We start from the raw sequence: 20,061 nt of genomic DNA, 5'->3' as shown, positions 1-20,061 counted from the left end.
AGAATTAGAAGTCTTTGGAACAATATTAATAGCGAGTTGAAGATAGAACCCTGGAAAGCTCACAGTTAGGGGTAAAAGGATGATGAAGACAGGAGAGACGAAATTGCAGTAGGAAAATGAGAAGAGTGTCCAACCATAACACAGAAGGAGAAGAGTGTCCTATCATAACACAAAAAGAGAAGAGGGTTTTCAAGGAAAAGATGGATATATACAGTGTTATTGTATTATCTTCATAATACCTAAAATGTAGTGGACACTTAACTGTGCAATAAGTGCTTAATAAAGACTTTCACAAATTTTCCCCATAGCCCATTGAGGTAGATATGATTACTGTCCTCCCAATCCAGATGAGTACACTGAGACTTAGACTATGGCACTCTCACTAAGCTAACCTATGCTAGAGATGGGATTGCATTCAAGCCGTTTTGTTCCTGTGATGTAACCACTGAACTAGAGAAGGGTTGAGCACCATGACCTCATGGGAAGTGAATTCCATTTGCAGTTTTTCTTTGTAGTGTAGGAAATGTTGCTTAACAGAGAGTTCTTCCTATAATTTACAGACCTGGAAATTCAAACTCAAGAAGTTATATAATCTGCCCAAAGTCACATATGTAGTAAATAGTATTCGAAAGGTTTATCTACCAGTATTCTACCCATATCATTCTATTAAGGCTCCCAATTTCATACCTTTGAATTACATATAACTACTGTGGTGTACTTCTGAAATTTATATCTCCAGAAGCTGATTTATACCTTTGGGATAATTTTACATACAAACTTTAAGACATCAGTGTTGAGTGTATGAGTGTGTGGGTGTGTGACATATATGGAATCCAAATTCCATATATATATGTGTATATATATGACAATAGATAGTATAAGTAATTAAACAGTATATGTTCTTTACCTTTGAGTTGTGAAACAAGAAAATTCGAAGTTGACTGACTTGAAAGAGAACTCATATTAATTTCTTTTCAAAGTATTTGAAGAGTCAAACTTCATATCATTAAGATCACTTTCATTTTTAATTTTTGGCTGCCACTTTTCAAATCTCAGCTTCTTTGACTATATCTTTCACATACAGTTTCACTGGATTGTTTCTAATTGTATGAATTTCACCTTTCAAGGTGATTTTGAAATTAGTTTTGAAGAAAGCTTTAAGAAATTGTGTTTGTTGGCCCAGGTGCCTGGGTGACTCAGTTGGGTAAGTGCCCGACTCTTGATGTTGGCTCAGGTCTGGATCTCATGGTTTGTAAGATTGAGCCCCATGTCAGGCTCTGTGCTGACAGCGTGAACTCTGCTTGGGATTCTCTCCCTCTCTCTCTGCCCCTCCCCCACTTTTCTTTCTCTCTCTCCCCTCTCAAAAATCAATAAACATTAATTAAAAATTAAAAAAAAAAAGTTTGCTGGGTGATATGACTGGATTGAATATGGTGAATGAGGGAAAGGTGGAAATCAAGTTACAGGACATAACATTCAATATTATGTCATTTATTTTAAGACACACACAAGCATATACACCACACACAGCTTTTTGTTTCCATAAATAAAAATAAATAACGTATAAATATATGTGTATGAAGTATATATTAATGTACTGAAGTGTGTGTGTGTGTGTGTGTGTGTGTGTGTGTGTGTGTGTGTGTAGTAGTAGTAGTAGTAGTAGTAGGTATTGAAGAAGAACCACCTGACTTTTGAGTGTACTATCTTAGGGAAAGAGGGGGTCTTTGGTAAGTATCAACTGAGTTATTTAAGTTGGGCTTAATCACCCAAACAACTATTATAACATCTAGTACAGGAAAACAGGACAATAAAGAGAATCATAGATGGCTCTTATAGATGAATTTCATAGATTTAATCAGAGATGATTAAAAAAATTGTATCATTTAAAATTATGATCATGCTACTCTTGTGGAATATTTGGAGATATTCATTCGGTTAGGATAAATAATAATGGCTAAAGAAATGAATTATTAACCAACATTTAGTCCATACTTTAAGATGAACAGTATCACTATTGTAGTTTTAAAAATGCACGTTAAATGTAACTATAAAACAATGATTAGTTTTGGTAACTATTTGTTTAATGCACATATTGAGTTTCTCCTATGTGCCTGATCCACTACTAGAGCTGGAGAGATATCTACCTTATTACTTTTTTATTGCTATTTCTGTATCTAGCTTTTATTGTTTTACTTGATTGATAATGAGATCTAGTTCATTCATTTCTTTGGGAACCTATTTAATAGGAGGAATTTAGAGAGAAAACATGTACATAGAGATAGGATGAAGGGATGTACATATGACCTTCATTGATACTGAGTGTCCACCTGATATCGGAGAACTGGGTCCACATAGTACAAGGTAGGACAGCAGTTTCCATAAATGAGGAGATCTCCTTACTGTGAATAGAGACCAGGGGCAGGCACAGAGAAAGCAAATAGTTCTCTATCTGATTCAAAGGGTTTGTATATGGACAAATGGCCAGTGATCAAGAGAGGATGGAGGGAGCTTAGTCTGTTAAAAAAAATAAAAAAGTGGTACAGTGGCCTTGCCCTCTAGTGATGGGGGAAGAGTGTAATGGGATAAGAAGGCAGAGCCTTGCAGGTTCTGTTAGGAGGTAGTTAAAAGTGACAGAAACATTTTAATGATTTTGTTTCAAATTTTAGAGTTTTTGAAGCTGATCAGTACAGTAGTTAAAAAAAACATGATTATTCACTTTGTTTGACTTTAGATAAATGACTATTAAATTAGAAGCCAGAAAACCTGGTAATAGTAAGTGGTTTCAATGTGCTTTATTTTAATGGAATTGCCTTAATGGAAGTCAGATTTATTCTTGAACATGTTAAACCTCCATATAACTTGCCAGTATTTTCCTGAAATTGGCTCTCTGATTTCTGAAATGGGAGTGGGGAAAGATGTGAAAATTGATGGCCTCAAGCTTTTTAAAATCCAAATTGAAACTTGTACTACAAAGAGGGAAGTTTAACCTGAGAGTTTATGCCTATATCAGCATGACACAGAGCAGTAATTGAAGTTTTCTTACACCCCACAGATCTAATAAACACATTGGTTCATTTAAAAGTGATTCAATTTTCTTGGATTTGGGATTTCAGAAAAGAAGGAGCATAGCCTAATGAATTATGTGTTATGTGTGTTATAAATGTAGATATCACACATAGAGGTCTATTTTAGATGCTATTTGTGTGTAGATAGGGATAATTAGGCATTTTGTGAATCTTCATATTAACAGCCTATTGAACATTTTAGAAAATCAGCTTTAAGCAGTGATACTTTTTTTGAAGTAAGCTCTACACCCAACATGGGGCTTGAACTCACAACTCTGAAATCAAGAGCAAGCTGTACTGAGTGAGTCAGCCAGGTGCCCCTTGAATGGTGATATTTAATTGTATATTTCAGATTAATTATATTTTTACATATATAATATACACATATATACTTTTTAAAACCTTACAGTTTTGTAACTTTTCTCTTTACGTGTATATTATCTATAATTAATACATAATTAAATATTATCATTCATAAAAATGTGATCTTCTGAAATATGTTTATTATATAAGTTACACATATTTTTAGAGTTTAGAACATAAAGGAGAAAATCAAGATCTATTCTTCAAATACGAGTAAACACATTCATGTTTCTTTTAATTAATACAATTTTGCTTTTAATTCTTCATAGTTTAGTTAGTGATACCTATTATTTGAAAAGATTAATAAAAAGGAGTTACTTAGATGTTTGTGCTTCTGAATCGTTTCTATTTCTTGGTAAATAGAGATAATTTTTTATAATCTTAGTGTATAATGAAGTCTTATTAAAGGAATTCTCTTTATGTTCACTTGCAAAATAAAAATAAATGATAGACACATGTAATAAGTGCTGTAACAGATACACGTTTAGGCTACTTGTGGGATGTTCAGAGGGGTAATGCTCACTCTTCCTAGGTGCACAAGTCAGCTGTGGCCATAGTAATGCTGTGTAACACACTATCCCAAATTCGATATGTAACAACAGTAACATTTATTTGTCACACATGTATTTATGGATTTTCTAGGGTGGCTGTGGTTTTTAGGGGTCTAGATATACTTAGGGAAAATGATGGGGTAGCAATCAAGATGTTTTTTGGTGGGGGATGAGGCTGCTGATGAGGGACGGGGGAATTGTTGCAAAGCATTATCAAAATTCATTGTGTAAAAGGGGCAAAGGAAAAAAAAAAAGGTGCCAAGATTGCTAAAGCAACATTTCCCTGTTCCTGACTCCATGATGAAAGTTACTCCAGGCTGAATGAGACCTCTAGATCCATGATGCTTTCTGACATGATTAGATCTGTTTGATGTTTGCTCTGGACCCCTTGATCTAGGCTCTCCAATCACTATCTTCCTGAAAGTTTCTTTTTTCTTTGAATACTGGCCTTCTACCACACTTGCCCTGTAAATCTGCATCCAACTGTCTGATTTCTCTGCTCCTGCACACCTTGTAGGCCCCATGGGGAAAATCTCTCTCTCTCTCTCTCTCTCTCTGTCTGTCACTCTCTTTTAATTCTACAGTTATCTTCCATATGGGTATACACAGAGGGTAATGCTAGGATTATTGTTGACAGTTAGCATTGAATTAGTCTAAAGAGCAGCCTGAATCATGTGCTCTATCAGTTGCTTGACTGGGAATGGTGACTTGTTTGGGCATTGTGGTCCAGAGTGCCCTGTGTTTGACAGACTGATGTATCTCTTTCTCTGATAACTGCCACAGACCTGCCTAACAGTTTCAAGGTTTGAAAACATATACTGTTGAGCTTTCTATTAATTAAAAAATCCACATGCAGAAGTTATTTCTTAAAGCATAAGATTCCAAAAGAATAGCTTTAATGCATAGTACAAACATAAAATCTAGTTAAGAGCGCAATGTGTGTTATGCAGATTTCTAATGGAGAGACAAGCTGGACGGGGTCCAGATGGTTTATGAATGTCCTACAGAGTAAGAGTACACACAGAAGCAGTAGTCAAACTAACATGGATTCAAATCCTAGCTCTGTCATTTAATAGCTGTGGGACTTTGGCTTTATTGTTCTCCCTCTTTTTTAGCTTGTTTCCTCATCCATCAGATGAGATCTGTACTACTTTATAGGACTGTTGAGGTAATTGAATTATATATTGAATGTCAGGCTCTGAGGACAACCCATAACTACTGTTGCTGCCCTCAGTGTCACCAAGTCATCCTATTTTTTGTTAATGTAATGACTTTTATTACTTCTTCTATCACAATAAAACCCTCCATCCCTGTATCATTTGTGACAGCCTCTGCTCAAACCATTTTTTTTTTAAGAGAGTGGGTTTTATGATAGTTTTATAGATTTCTTTTCCTTATAGGACTCTTCTAGAGTCCAGCATAAGTTCTAACATCAGCAGCAGTTTGTATGTTTACGTTGGTAATCACCCATAAATCTACTGCTAGTCTGGGCTCCAGGAGAAGATATACTTATTTCCCCCCTCCCATCTTCTAATATGGTCAAGTTGTTTATCTTTGCAAAGCCTTGAAATATTTAATCATTTTCTCTTCAGAGAAGGCTTCAACTATCCAGCTTGACTCTTTACTCTACTTATTGACCAAGCTATCTTCTCAGCATTAAATTTTTATATATGTCTCCCTGCATGGTCTTTCCCTTTACGATATCTCTGATACAATCTGATTTTAGTGTAGGGCAAAAGCTCAGTAGAAATGAGCAGATAAAGGCTACCTGACCTTTAAAATATTTTCTTATTTTTAACAGCTTTATTGAGATATAATTCACATACTATACAACTTAACTATTTAAAGCATACAATTCCATGGTTTTTAGTGTATTGAAAATAGTGTTGTGCAACCATAGCCACAGGCAATTTTAGAAAATTTTCATCACCCGAAAAGCTCTATACCCTACAGGTATCATCTCACAATCTTCCCATCCCTTCCCTAGCCCCAGGCAACCAATACTTTATATAAATTTGCCTACCCTGGATATTTCACATAAGGGAAATTATATGTGGTCTTTTGTGACTGGCTTCTTACACTTGGCATAATGTTTTCAAGGTTACATGTTGTCGCATGTGTAAGTACTTCATTCCTTTTTATGGCCGAGTAACATTCTATTGAATGGATATGCAAAATTTTCTTTATCCATTTATTAGTTAATGGATATGTGTGTGTTTACCTTTAACTATCATGGGTAATGCTGCTTTGAACTTTCATATACAAGTTTTTGTATGGATGTATGCTTTTATTTCTCTTGGGTATATAACTATGAGTGGAATTTTTGAGTCAAATAGTAACTATATCTTTGTGTCTTTAGCTTTTTGAGGAACCTTCAAACTGTTTTACATTTCCACCAGCAGTGAATGGGGTTTGCAATTTTCCCACACCCTCACCAATAAATATTATCCTTGGTTTTGACTGTCATCACCCCACTGTGAATGAAGTGATATCTTATTGTGGTTTTGATTTTCATTTTCCTAATGACTAAGGAGGTTGAACATCATTACATGTGCTTATTGGCCATTTCTATGCCTTCCTTGTAAAAAGATCTATTTATATCCTTTGCGCATTTAAGAAGTTTGGTTATTTGTCTTTTTATTATTAAGTTCTAAATATTATTTGCATATTTTAGACTTAAGTCCCTTGTTAGATATATGATTTGCAAATCTTTTCTCCCATTCTGTGAGTTTTCTTCTCACTTTCCTGATAGTGTCCTTTGACACATAAATTTTTTAATTTTGGAGAAATACAATTTACCATTTTTTTCTTTTGTTACTCATACTTGTGGTGCCATGTTTAAGAACTGGGTCACAAAGATTTACTCATGTGTTTTCTTCTATGAACTTTATAGTTTTCACTCTTATATTTAAGTCTTTGATTCATTTTGAATTAGTTTTGTGCATGTTTTCGAGTAGGGGTCCAAATATATTCTATTGTGTGTAGAGATGCAGTTGTCCTAGTACTATCCATTGAAAAGACTATTCTTTTTTCTTTGAATGATCTTAGTCTCCTTTGTCAAAAATCAGTTGATCACAGACACCTGGGTTGTAACATTGCTAGCTATATTAGTAAATATTATTTTACATTCACTGGTGTATTTTCATAGGTGGTTATAGGGTTCAGAGGAAAACTTTAGAATTGCTTGTCTGATTACTGTAGACCTCTGACGTGTACTCCCCCACCACCCAGAGTCCAGTTTAGGTAGAATATCTTAAGATAAAAGATTATATTTTAAGGTGTAGAGGAGATTCCTAAATTCAAATCTGTGCTGAAGCCAGGGAAGTCAGAAATGGATGAAGTTGTGACCCATAGTGATAAGCATATAAAAGTGAGCTGGAGTGTGTGTTCTATGAGAGCCTCCCTACTCGGCTTCCGATATTTGTTGACATGGAGGGATACAGTTCAATATACTGGTCAATTAAAACATAATTGAGGGCCATTCTTGGCCCATGGAATGCTGTTGCTGCCTCTGATGATTGATCATATTGCATTAGTATTTTTCTTCCATTATTTCCCTTTCCTATTTTGTCTTTTTTTTTTCTTTTCTTTTTTAATATGAAATTTATTGTCAAATTGGCTTCCATATATTGGCACCCAGTGCTCATCCCAATGAGCACCCAGGTGATATTTTGTCTTTTCTATGTTCTTTCTTAAGCAAATATTGTACCACTTCATAGCTTTAGCTATTTAACTATTAATGTCTCCCTGCTTTAGTATCACTTAAAGATTATAAAATAAAAGGATAGTCAAGTCCAGACCAAAACCAAACCCAGGTAAAATGGCATAGAAATCAATAATAGGAGTCAGAGCAAAGATAAATGCCATTACCCTTACGTCCCAAGTAACAATTATTCTTGGTCAAGTATAGATGGCAAGAGTTGCTAGAAATTGAATAGGTTTTCAAACCCAATTGCCATGATAGAATTCAGTGTACTCTTAATTTGTACAGAATCAAGTAAACCAAAAATAAATTGAAATCTTAAAACAAATTACATATTTTCAAGGATATGGAATATAAACAAAGGTAGAACATATATCAGAACACTTTTTAGAACTGAGTGTTTTTAGAACTTGAGTGGTGGGCTCTAAGCGAAGCAGTAATTGGTGAGGAGGGGACCCAGCCCAGCTAGGCAGGGGAACTTCAAGCAGAGCAACTTTGCTTTCACATGTTTTATGTAGTTTTCATGGAGTTTTCCATAAAATCTATTTTGAGGTAACTGAGTGGTTTATATTACTAAAAATAAGTAGATTGGTAAATAAATCACTGGAGTGATTACCACTGTATTAGGCCATAAAGTACACCGCATTATTTCATTTCAATAAAACTAGAAATAAATGAAAAAGCTTGAAAGAAAATATAACACCCACCACTCAGTTCCTCCCAAATAACAATAAGAGAAGAGAATAATCAAAAGTTTTAATTACAGCCTATTTTTAAAAGAAATGAAAACACTGTATCAAAAGCTATCTGTTGTAGCTAGGACAATTGTGAGAGGCAACTTTTCTCATGCCTGTTCCTCATCTGATCCACAGAACACAGAAAATGATTCAAATGCTTATTTTCTAAATTCTCCTGAGTATGGTCATAATGAGTACTATTCCAGATGTATTGAAGAGAAATTAGTTTGTTATATACAGTGGATCCTTTGGGCATTAGGGCCTCATTCTCTTAGTAATCCCTGCCTGAGTGAGGCTGGCATGCCTTGTTAAAATTATAATCCCAAGTGTTGGTGAGGATAGGAGTAGTTAAGCATACTCATATGCTGCTGGTGGAAATATGAACTGGAAATGTCTATCTAGAAAGTAGTTTTTATTAATCTAATTTAGAACCATAAATAAATAAAATACTTATACCCCATTGTTTGATAAGATCACTTTTCATAATTGACAACAAGGAAAGAGATTTAGGCAAGTATTTGTGCACAGACACTTTACACCATTAGTTTTTAAATTTTTACTATGGAAATTTCTTGGTATATAGAAAAGTAAAGATAAGCTTTGTCTTAGTCTCTTGGACTGCTGCAACAGAATAGACTGAGTGGCTTGTAAACAACAGAAATTTTTTTCTCATAGTTCTGGATGCTGGGTAGTCCAAGATCAAGACATCAACAGATTTGGTGTTTAGTGCCTCTTTTATAAAGGTACTAAGCCCATTGATGAAGGCTCTACCCTCATGGCCTAGTTACCTTCCCAAGGCCCCACCTCCAAATACCAGTACATAGGTTCATTTATTTCAGTTTCTACTTTAAGGGATTTTTTCTTATTATCCTTCTTTTTGACAATAAGTTTTTTAATTATTTGACTTGCTTACCTCATTTTGTAGTCAAAAATATAATACCGTAAACTACTCATCAGTATTATTCCTTCCCATATACATAATCGCTTCTATTCATTTTTTGGGATTATATTTTCATACTTTTGAAAATCACAAGAAACTACACATATTCAGTTTTATCATCCTCTTTCTTTCACAAAATGTGTCATAATATACCTTTCCTGTAATTAGAATTAAAGAAACATGATTAATGAAGTCACTTTTGTCATGCATGTTTTGATTATGGAGCCCTTTTCTTCTGTGCATACCTTTAAAAACAGTTCAGTGAGTGAAGCTCTAGATTATTTGATTTGTTCTCTAATTTCCAGAAAGCTCCACAGGACTGAACATTGTTCCTTATAATAAGGTATTAATATGCAATTGGTTCTGAAGTTAGAGGCATTCTGACTTACTCTAGATTTTGTTTTTGAAAAGCACAGGTAACCTAAACTAATATGTGTTAAGAGCATTTCTCCTAAGAAATAAATGCTGGAGGTCTTAATAAGATTATTCCCAGGGTACCAGCTGCAAGCAGAATTTGAAGAATGATGATTCCCAGCTACCCAACTAAGGGAAGAATTACCTGGAGGAGAAAAAAACAAAGGAGATCTCCTGGAGGAGAAAAAAACAAAGGAGAGGAGATCTCAAAGGAGATTTGACAGGGGTGTATGTCAGAAAGGACTACTGTCTTCCACCTACAGAGGCTGTGTATTCCTCTCATAATCCTAGGTAAAGGCAATGCCATGGGAAGTTTCAGTTCTCAACATTATGACTTCTTGGGAACATAGTAGATGCTTTGTTGGCATGAGAGAAGTCCCTGGAACTTCCATTTGACAAACTAACTTTGCATAAATCTACATAAAGTTTGCATGATATGAAGCTTGAAATAATTAAATAACATTGTATGATGATGAAGAGTGTTTAGTTGCTTTAAGGAGGTCATATTCCAAATATTGAACAACTGTAATGACGTAAGTGTATAACTGTTATGCACTCAGATGGGAAGTGACTGAAATCTGCCATACAGGTCAGTAGTGGCTTTGTATTAGCTTTACCTGCTGCATTCACCAGGGATCTTAAGTCACTGCTGTGTGAAGTCTATGCATCAGGGATTGGCCTAAATGTGGACCATGTTCTTCAGCACACTGACATCCGCATCAAAGGTGTAAGGCTCTACACGGTAAGTTGGAATGATTTCAACCATGCATAAGGAAATTTTGTGTGAAACTCAAGAACTCTATAGCATGAGGTGCATAAGTGCTGATGAAGAGAAATACTTTACTGTGGGTTAAAGAGTTGGGAATATTTGAGGGAGGTTGACATTTAAGAATTTTATGTGAGGATTATTACATCAGAAAAAGAAAGGTTGTTGGGTTTGAGATAAATATAGAGTTAGTGAGCCTGATGCAGTGACCTTAAGTTAATGTTTGGCTGCCTGTGCCGAACGTGTGTTTGCAGTTCATATTAAACTATGCATCACACATTGTTTCTTTTCCATATCTCGATTTAAATTTAGTCTGCTTGTTTTGAGTCTATGGACAAATAGAATCTTTTGCATTATCAAATATGATGGTAAATTTTAGCCAGTTAATAATAAAATACCTATTAAACTGTTTGCTTTAAAAATGTGTCAGGTTATCATAACTTGATAAATATTAAGTGTCCTAGAAAATGTTATAATGCAATAATTTATGCAGGCAGGAAACATGATCTTAAAATTTTACCAAAATTAGAACAATTAAACAAATTGTTTTGGGTGTTTCTAATCCTTGAACTTGGCAGTGTCTGTCTACATTATGGAAGGAAATGAGGCATAGAAAGAAAAATGAGTTAATATGTTAGCATTTTAAAATTTTAATGCTACTTTTCTAGATAAAAGATTCCAAATTTTTATTCATGGTCAGTGAACAGTGGGGCAAACATTTTAACCAAGTAATCTCTTGATGAGAATATTCTAGAAAACATTATATGTAGACATTAATAACAGTATATTGAATAATGGTCTTAATATATGTTATCTTTTCACATTTAAATTTGTTAATTTTTGTTCCCTGACATTAATACATTAAAATTCCTTAATATGTTAGGGGCGCCTGGATGGCTCAGCTGGTTGAGCGTTTGACTTCAGCTCAAGTCACAATCTCACAGTTTGTGAGTTCGAGCCCCACGTCGGGCTCTGTGCTGACAGCTCAGAGCCTGGAGCCTCCTTTGCATTTTGTCTCCGGCTCTCTCTGCCCCTCCCCTGCTCACACTCTGTCTCTCTCTCCCTCAAAACTGAATAAACTTAAAAAAAATTTTTTTTTAAAGTCCTTAATATGTTAGCTCTGTTCTATAATTTTTATCTCACTAGTCTTCTTTCTGGGCTTTACAACCCTATTTATTTCCAAATCTTAAATCCTAAATTTCATGTGAGTAATACTAACTTTGAAGGATTATTAATGACATTTCCTATTTCAGAATTTCCTTGACCTATTGATTTAGAGCATTATTTGGTAGTCCATAAACTTAATTTAATGTAGAAAATCACTCACAAAGCTAGGAGTGGAGCACAACTGAACATACCTACTGAACCAGGCAGTTGTTTTGAATATAGTCCCTAAGCCAGTAGCATCAACATCACCTGGGAACTTGTTGGAAATACAAAGTATTAGGCCATACTTCAAATCTACTGAATCAAAAACTCTGTTTTAATAAGCCCAGGTTATTCTAGTTATGAGCTAAAGTTTGAGAACCACTGAATCACTGAACCGCAGAACTCTCAAAGTTAGTTCTGTGCTTGATAGAGCAGCAAATAATTGTCCAATGTGGTAATAGGATATTTTTGGTCCTATCCTGAGGCCTACATAGGGATACAAACCATTTGCTTAAAGTTGATTCCATCTTGTGTACTCCGAATATAAACCTTGCAAGATTAAAATGAGAAAAGTTTGAGTAATCTGGTTCTAAAACTATCTCTGGTGTGGCTTAGAATCATTTATCATTCTTGTTGTTGCTATTATTTTCAGTTATGTTTAGGAATAAAGTCTCCTGACTCATTTCACGAAAGGAAATATTTTCCTAAAATTTGTCTTCCAGCCTCTGTTATTTTTGCCTTCTGTATTTTTGTGAAGCAAATTCAATTTACAAATAAAATATTCAATTTTATTTAAAGTTTTTATATTGGTCATTTGATATTTACTTTTTATTTACTTTTAATTTTATTTATTTATTTTAATTTTTTAATTAATTTATTTTTAATTTGTGTACTTTCACAGTTGGTTCCTTCAGTTATTCCTAGATGTACCTTAATGTTGGTTCCTTCTTTCTTAACTAAGTGTCAGGTCCAAATCCATTTTTTTTATTATTCTTTTTCTTGGCCTTAGATCTATTTCTGGAGAAAAGCATCTTATTACTATTTTGGAAAACCCATTTTAGGGAGTAACAGTCTTTCATATGCGTGTTATAGTATGGAAGTGGGAAGTATTATTGGTGTCCATGTTTCCAATGGAAAAGAAGCCACACTAATGAAGGAGATGAGTGAGGAAAATTCAGGGCTAACAGTAATTGGAGAAAGAGTCAAGAAAATGACAGACTCATCTGATTCAGTGGTGTGGTGCAAGAGGGATTTGTGTGGAGAATTGTCTGATGAAAACATCTCAAGTTGTTTCATGCATCCATGCTTTGTAAACTTTCCTCTCTTTCCCATATGAAATGTTTAGATATATTCTACATTGCTTATGGCGGTTGGTGGCATGGATTTTCTTTGGGGGCATATGTGAAGATGCTCTAAATTTTGCTTTGAAGTGGGTTTGGCAAGAAAAATGTAACTGCAATAAAATAAGCACCTGAGTTTCCATGAGTTGGAGGGGTGCTAATAACATGAAACCCTTGAAGATGACAGAACAAGTTTTTTCTTTTTTTTCACAATGTAGAATTACAAATAATCAGCATGTGCTTTAGAAGATTTATATCTCTAAGATACTATATAAGGAAAATGTGTATCAGTAAAAGTATTTTTCTTTATACAAATATTAATACTTGTTTAATGAGATCTTAAAACTTGAGTGCAAGTTGAAGAACTAGTTCAACGGAAATTCAAAAAGTAATATTCAAAAGCACATTGATTTTCACAGTGCTAAAAACAGCTTTTACATAAATCTGCATTTGTAAATTACCCATATAATTGAAGATTCACTTTCAAAATTATAAAATCTTATTTGTAGTTGAGTTTTTAGTGACTCTCTATTGTAAATTCTATTATTCATTTTGGTGTACTCTTACTTAATTTAACTTTTTCTTGAGATATGACTGTCATTCTGAACACTAATTTTGAGTTTGGCATTGAGCGGGGCCGATATTAAGCATTCAGTTCAAATTTAAGGAATGAATGAATGAACTAATGAACTGTACCCTTTATTTTCAGATCTAACTAACCAGGAAAAGATCTGCTGCTTGTCTTAAGTTTATTAATTGTCTTTAGTGATTAGCTTAAAAAGAAATTCAGTAAATGTGTGAAGTGTTACAGTACCCAGATATTCATATTTCAAGCTTTTTTTTTTTTTTTCCCGAATTATGCCCTGAATTCTTTGCTTTGGTAAAGGAATGTCACACTGTATGTAGTTCAGATGGATTTGAGATTTTAAGAACAGGAAACTATAAGAACACAGAGCCTGTTGAGCTGTTTTTTTTAATTATAAACGACCTTAAGACATTTTCAGAATGTCTTCATGATGAGAAGTAGGGGAATGTTTAGAAAGATCTTTATTTAAACACTGTTTCTTACACCCACTCTATCCCCAACCAACATTCAGACTGGCTGGAGGTGAAGATATTTAGAACTGTTGTGGTAAAAGCGTTGGTGTTGTAGAGAAGGAGATCGTGGCATAAAACAAGCTTCCTGATGTTTTTATTACCTTCTTGAGAATCTAATGTCCTCGCACCACAGTGCATGGCATCACAGTGCTGCTTATTTTTTTTTTTTTAGAACTATGAAATAATTTAGATAGAAACAAATAGGAAATAATATAATAAGCATCTCTTTATATACCACCTACCTTAAGATATAGAATGTTACAGATATTATTGAAGCTTGCTGTGTTCACTTTTCTTTACCCAGTGGAAATCCCCCGTAGAATTTGATGTTTAACATTCTCATTTTCCTTTTGATATATATATATTTTTTTAATTTTTTTTTTAACATTTATTTATTTTTGAGACAGAGAGAGACAGAGCATGAACGGGGAGGGTCAGAGAGAGAGGGAGACACAGAATCTGAAACAGGCTCCAGGCTCTGAGCTGTCAGCACAGAGCCCGACACGGGGCTTGAACTCACGGATCGCGAGACCATGACCTGAGCCGAAGTCGGACGCTTAACCGACTGAGCCACCCAGGCGCCCCCTTTTGATATTTTTTTATACGCACATGTATCTATAAATGTTATATAATACTCTTCTGCGTATTTTTGAACTTCATTTAAATGCCATTCTTTCATACCATTTTAAAATTAATTTTTATATTTTATTTGCTATATATATTTGCTCTGTTCCATTTAGTTTATATTGTTGTATAGCATTTCATTGTTTAATTATAACAACATATTTACTCATTCTATGTCTGACTTACATTTTGATAGCTTCCATTTTTTGCTATTCTAAACAGTTCTTCACTGAACATTTGTGAATGCTATCTCGTGCATATTTCTCTAAGCTATTACCTAGGTGGGGGTAGGATTGCTGGACTTTTAAGTGAACGTATCTTCAACTTTGCTGTATAATGCCAAGTTGTTTACCAATTTATACTCTCAGTTGCAGCATTATTTTATATCCTTGCTGACTATCTGTTATTTTCAAACTCTTAAGTTTTGCTAATCCGGTGGGTGGTAAATGGCGTCTCACTGTTCTTTTAATTTGTGTTTCCCTAATTATGAGTGAGCTTGAGCATTATTACATGTTTCTTGGCCTGTTGTGTGTCCTCTGCTGAGTGTTTTTGTCATTTTTATAGACATTTAGAGAGTTATAGACATTTTTCTTATACTTTGAATGTTCTCTTTTTCTTGGTATATTCATTATAAAAGTATTCTCCCAGTTGGCAGTTTGTCTTTTCATTCTGTCTATCCATCCGTCTGTGAAGATACATTTATAATTTTGCTGGTTGAATTTATCAGGCTTGTTCTTAATGGGTTTTTTTTGTATATTGTTTACAAAAACAGTTTTTAAACCTGAGATTATAAATATATTTTTCTGTATTTTCTTGTAAGCATTTTTCAGTTTTGCCTATCATGTTGAAATATCAATCCGTGCTCAAATGATTCTTGGGCATAATATTAGGTAGAGATCTATTTTTCTTTTTCTTTTTTTTTTCATAAGGATAGCCAATTGTCCCCGTACCACTTACTGAACAGTGTGTCCTTTACTTACTGATTTTGTTTCCATGTGTGCATGGGTCTGTTGTTGTTCATTTTGACTTTCTTCCAGGATCAGCAATCTACCTTTCTTCTGCCCCCTATATTTTACAACCTTTTAAACTCAATTCTGTCATACACTTGTGGATTTGGACATATGTAATATGATTTTAATTATTTTTCATCATTTTTATTCGCTATAATATGTATCTTGTCTAATCACCAAGAATGCATTTCTGTTTTTCCATGTTAACTCCCTTTGTTGATGGTTTTTCTTAAAAAAAGATCCCATAATTTTCTTTTACATTCTATTTATTGATAGAATTGGAAGAACAATTGAAAAAGTTGTAATCTTTAATTTTAAGATGCAAAAGGGAAACTTTCAAATACATTTCTTAAAAATAAATTAAAAATAACCTGCTTTTTTCTAAAAGGTTAGTGAGTATTTTGCTTAACACCTTAGAAAACTTAACATTTTTTAGGCAATTTAATTTCTGTATAAGTAGGCAGCATATTATGCTTTGTTTGAAATCCATTAAATATTAGTCTTACCATGCTGTTGCTAACTGATCTTCTTTATTTTATTTATTTTTTTTAGATGATTGGAATCCATTTTCATATCCATACAAGAAACTGGATTATGGAAAGTGGGAGCTTTATATCCCACCAAAGCAGAATAAATCTCAACTTGTACCTCATGGATCTAAATTAAAGGTACTTTCTACCCTCCTGTTTTTATGTGAACTTACTTTCTTTTTGTTCTGTTTTCAAAGTTTGATTGAAAATATTAGAATGTAAACTGATGCATGATAATTATGGGAGAAACAGTCTAAATATTCAAATAGAGGAAAATTTATGAGAAGTCATCAACAAACTAATAAGTACTAATAAGTACTAATAAGTACTAAACTTATTAACTATTATTATCAACTTTGGAAACTATATATAAGGAGTGATTGAATAATTACAGAAGTCTAACTTAAAAAAAAGAAAATTTGATACAAAAATGAAAACTGTCTTCAAAGCAGCAAATGTAGAGAATTTTTACCTGTAAAGAGAGTCTTGATAAAATTGATTTTATGATGAGCCACATGAATGTGGGAGGCAATCCTGTGTGTTGGAGATCTATGCATTTGGGGGGACATGATTTTCCTGGTGGTTCTTCTTTCTGGTCTTGAACATCAAGGCTCTTGTTTCTCCTGTTCTTCTGTATTAAGGTTACCTGGATTGGCCTAGGGACCTCCTTGTCAGAGGCAGACTGAGCGTCCTCCACATACCCACTGCTTTGCCTAACTGTATGTTTCTGTATTCAGGGTTTACAGAACCCACACAGCTCTCCTCTCTTGTCGCCTCAAGGGAAGCTGGAAGGATGGGTCTGATAGCCTGGATTACAGATTTCAGGCATTTGGTTATGTAACTCCTCTAACATTTACTTGAGTTTATCCCATGCTAATAAAATTATATAATGTTTCCATGTCCCCTTATTTCTTTCCCTTCTTTGGACATATGATTGCATTCAAAGCATTTATCATGACAAATCCTATGACTAAATTATTATTTTTATTGGTGTTCGTTATTTAACAATATTAACTCAGTTAAAGTAAAACCAAAATGTATTGTGTAGTTGTTTTGCAGTTTTGGTTTGGTTTGGTTTTTTGGTCGTCTTTTTATTTTATTTCTCTTACAAATCATGAAATTGTAAGCATATCAGAAAATTACTGAAATATTGCCACACATAATATAGTTACCAGAAGAGTGTATTGCCTGGAATAAAGAGACTTTTTAACATGGGATAGCAGCCAAGGTTCTTCTTAATCTATAGTGAAAAGGAGACAAAGTAGCTACTGTATACAATAAGAGGGATTTACATTTAATATAAATAATCCCTTCTAAGTCAGTATAAACTCCACAAGAATAGGGGCCTATGCTGTTTTGTTTCCTAATACTGTCTATTCTTAATTCTTGGAACAGTGCTTGGCACAGAGCAAACACTCAAGAAGTATTTATTAAATATTAGAGCCACTTTTAGGCCCAGTCCTTGAAAGAATAAGCCAAAGAGTTTGATTCCTGTATAGTTATGTGGCCTGATTTTAGAAAACTCTGAGGCAAGGCAACTGTTATACTGGTGTCATTGTCACTTTAGGTCCTATGGACATTTGTTTTTTATTTTTAAGAACTGAACTTACTAATTTTTTTTTCCTTTTTAAATTTGTTGCCCTCTTAAATTTGAAAACTTTATGAGTTCTGACACCTTACCTACTTCTTGTGTTAAATGGTGACTGAATTAATTTTGACAAGTCGTTTTTATACGTGGGGAAAATTGATTGATTACCGAGAATGAATGATTATTGGTACATACAAGCAATAAATGGTAAACATTTGCCTTTCCCATCCAGCTCCAAATCCGTTATACTTTTTGCTATGATCTGAATGTCTGTATCCTCCCAAGAAAACATATGTTGAAATCCTAATGATTGATGTGATGGTACTAGTCAGTGGGGCTTTGGAGGTGCTTCAGTCATGAGGGGGCAGCCCTCTGAATGGGATTACTGCCCTTATGAAAGGGGCTCCAGAGAGATCCCTAGTCCTTCCATCATGTGAAGATGTAGGAAGTCTGCAACCCTAAAGACAGCCCTCACCCGTCCAGCCTGACACCCTGATCTCAAACTTCCAACTTCCAGAACTGTGAGGATTCTATTTCTCTTAGGTGTAGGCCACAGTCTGTGGTATTTTGCTATAGCAGCCGAAGCAGGTTAGGATGCTTTGTCCAGGATGCTATGTACTATACTATTCTTTCTTTCAAAAATTTAATTGACTTTGATGAGATGAAATGATCCTATGATTAAAAAAAAAAAAAAAAAAACAATTGTAGAGGTACCTGGGTGGCTCAGTCAGTTAAGCATTGGACTCTTGATTTTAGCTCAAGTCATGATCTCCTGGTTCATGGGTTCAAACCCTTGTCAGTCTCTGAGCTGTCAGTACAGAGCCTGCTTGGGATTCTCTGTCTCCCTTTCTCTCTGCCCCTGCGTTGCTTGTGTGCACGTGCTCTCTCTCTCTGTCTCTCTCTCTCTCTCTCTCTCTCTCTCAAAAATAATAAATAAAAGTAGCTTTTACCTTTTTGCTTGGCTTTGAAAATCAGCATCTAATGTAAATAAATGTTCAACAAGTATCAAGTAAACTGTTGTGGAATCTTTCTTCATTATTATTCTCTTAAAATTTCAGTGAAGATAATTAACTAGAAATTCAGGTCCAAAATATTACTCATAGTATTTAGATGTTTCAAATGGTGAGGAAACATTTAGATGGTGTTATAATGTCAATATGGTGATATAATTAGTTTTTTATTTATGGGAAATGATGTATCAAATTTTCTTTGGAGGAGGGGTTAAGTTCTCTATTAAAAATCAACTAACTTGAGGTTTTTGGCCTTTCTATCTGAAGTATCCCTAGATAGTCTATCTTGGTAATTAAAATTCTTGTTTTAAATTGAACTTGAAAATTTATTTCAGTTCACAAGGGGTTGACCTTTATAACTCACTTGAGGATGTTTCTCTTATGAATTATCTGGTAACCATTAACAAAAAAGAAATGTTACCTACCATTGAGATAATAGCTTTGTTTTCTCTGTAAAACATTTTTCAATTGAATGCTTTGGAAGAAAATACTAACTGCTTATGTGGTCATGTAAATGTCTCCTTTCTATGTTTGTGAATTTACCAAATAGAAAATATTTAAAAATATATATATAAGGCTGGGGCGCCTGGGTGGCTCAGTCGGTTGAGCATCCAACTTCAGCTCAGGTCATGATCTCATGGTCCATGAGTTCGAGCCCTGCATTGGGGTCTGTGCTGACAGCTCAGAGCCTGGAGCCTGCTTCAGATGCTGTGTCTCCTTTCTCTGCACCTCCCCTGCTCATACTCTGTCTCTCTCTCTCTCTCAAAAATAAATAAACATTACAAAAAATTTAAAAAAAATTAATATAAGGCTAATTAAACTTTCAAGACTCTAGAGATATAAGGAAAGAGTAGAAGACTACACTCCTGAACAATGTTTTTTGTTTGTTTGTTTATTTTTCCAAAAGGCTGTTTTCAAAGTTGAGCGTATAGGGGATTCACTCCAGAGTTCAAAGGAGAGTGGGGTGAGGGGGCCTAGTAGCATCCAAAGTAACAGCCAGGTAACAACCCTGCCTAAGCCATAAGGAATAAGGAATCGGTTACTGGAACACAGAAAAAGAGTTGGCCATCTTGAGAGAAGCACTGAGCTTTGGTGAGACACATAGTTTATTCATGGCAACCTTACAGGGAAGGAGCCAGGGAATAAGGAAACAAATACGCTCATGTCTCA

At 34.4% G+C, this 20,061-nt stretch overlaps 1 protein-coding gene across 1 annotated transcript in view; it reads left to right on the top strand.

Moving 5' to 3' along the window:
- GBE1 (1,4-alpha-glucan branching enzyme 1) overlaps positions 1 to 20,061 on the top strand; it is a 267,734-nt gene that overhangs the window by 71,108 nt on the left and 176,565 nt on the right. Inside the window, exon 3 of the mRNA XM_078452902.2 lies at positions 16,316 to 16,431. Coding sequence (XP_078309028.1) covers positions 16,316 to 16,431 — 116 coding nt within the window. The remainder of the gene's footprint in view (positions 1 to 16,315; positions 16,432 to 20,061) is intronic.

This window comes from Panthera onca, chromosome C2, assembly GCF_046562875.1.
Source record: "Panthera onca isolate mPanOnc1 chromosome C2, mPanOnc1 haplotype 2, whole genome shotgun sequence".
NCBI classification, from domain to species: Eukaryota; Metazoa; Chordata; class Mammalia; order Carnivora; family Felidae; genus Panthera; species Panthera onca.
Note: the sequence above shows the minus strand (reverse complement) of the source record. Positions and strands in the feature narration are given on the sequence as shown.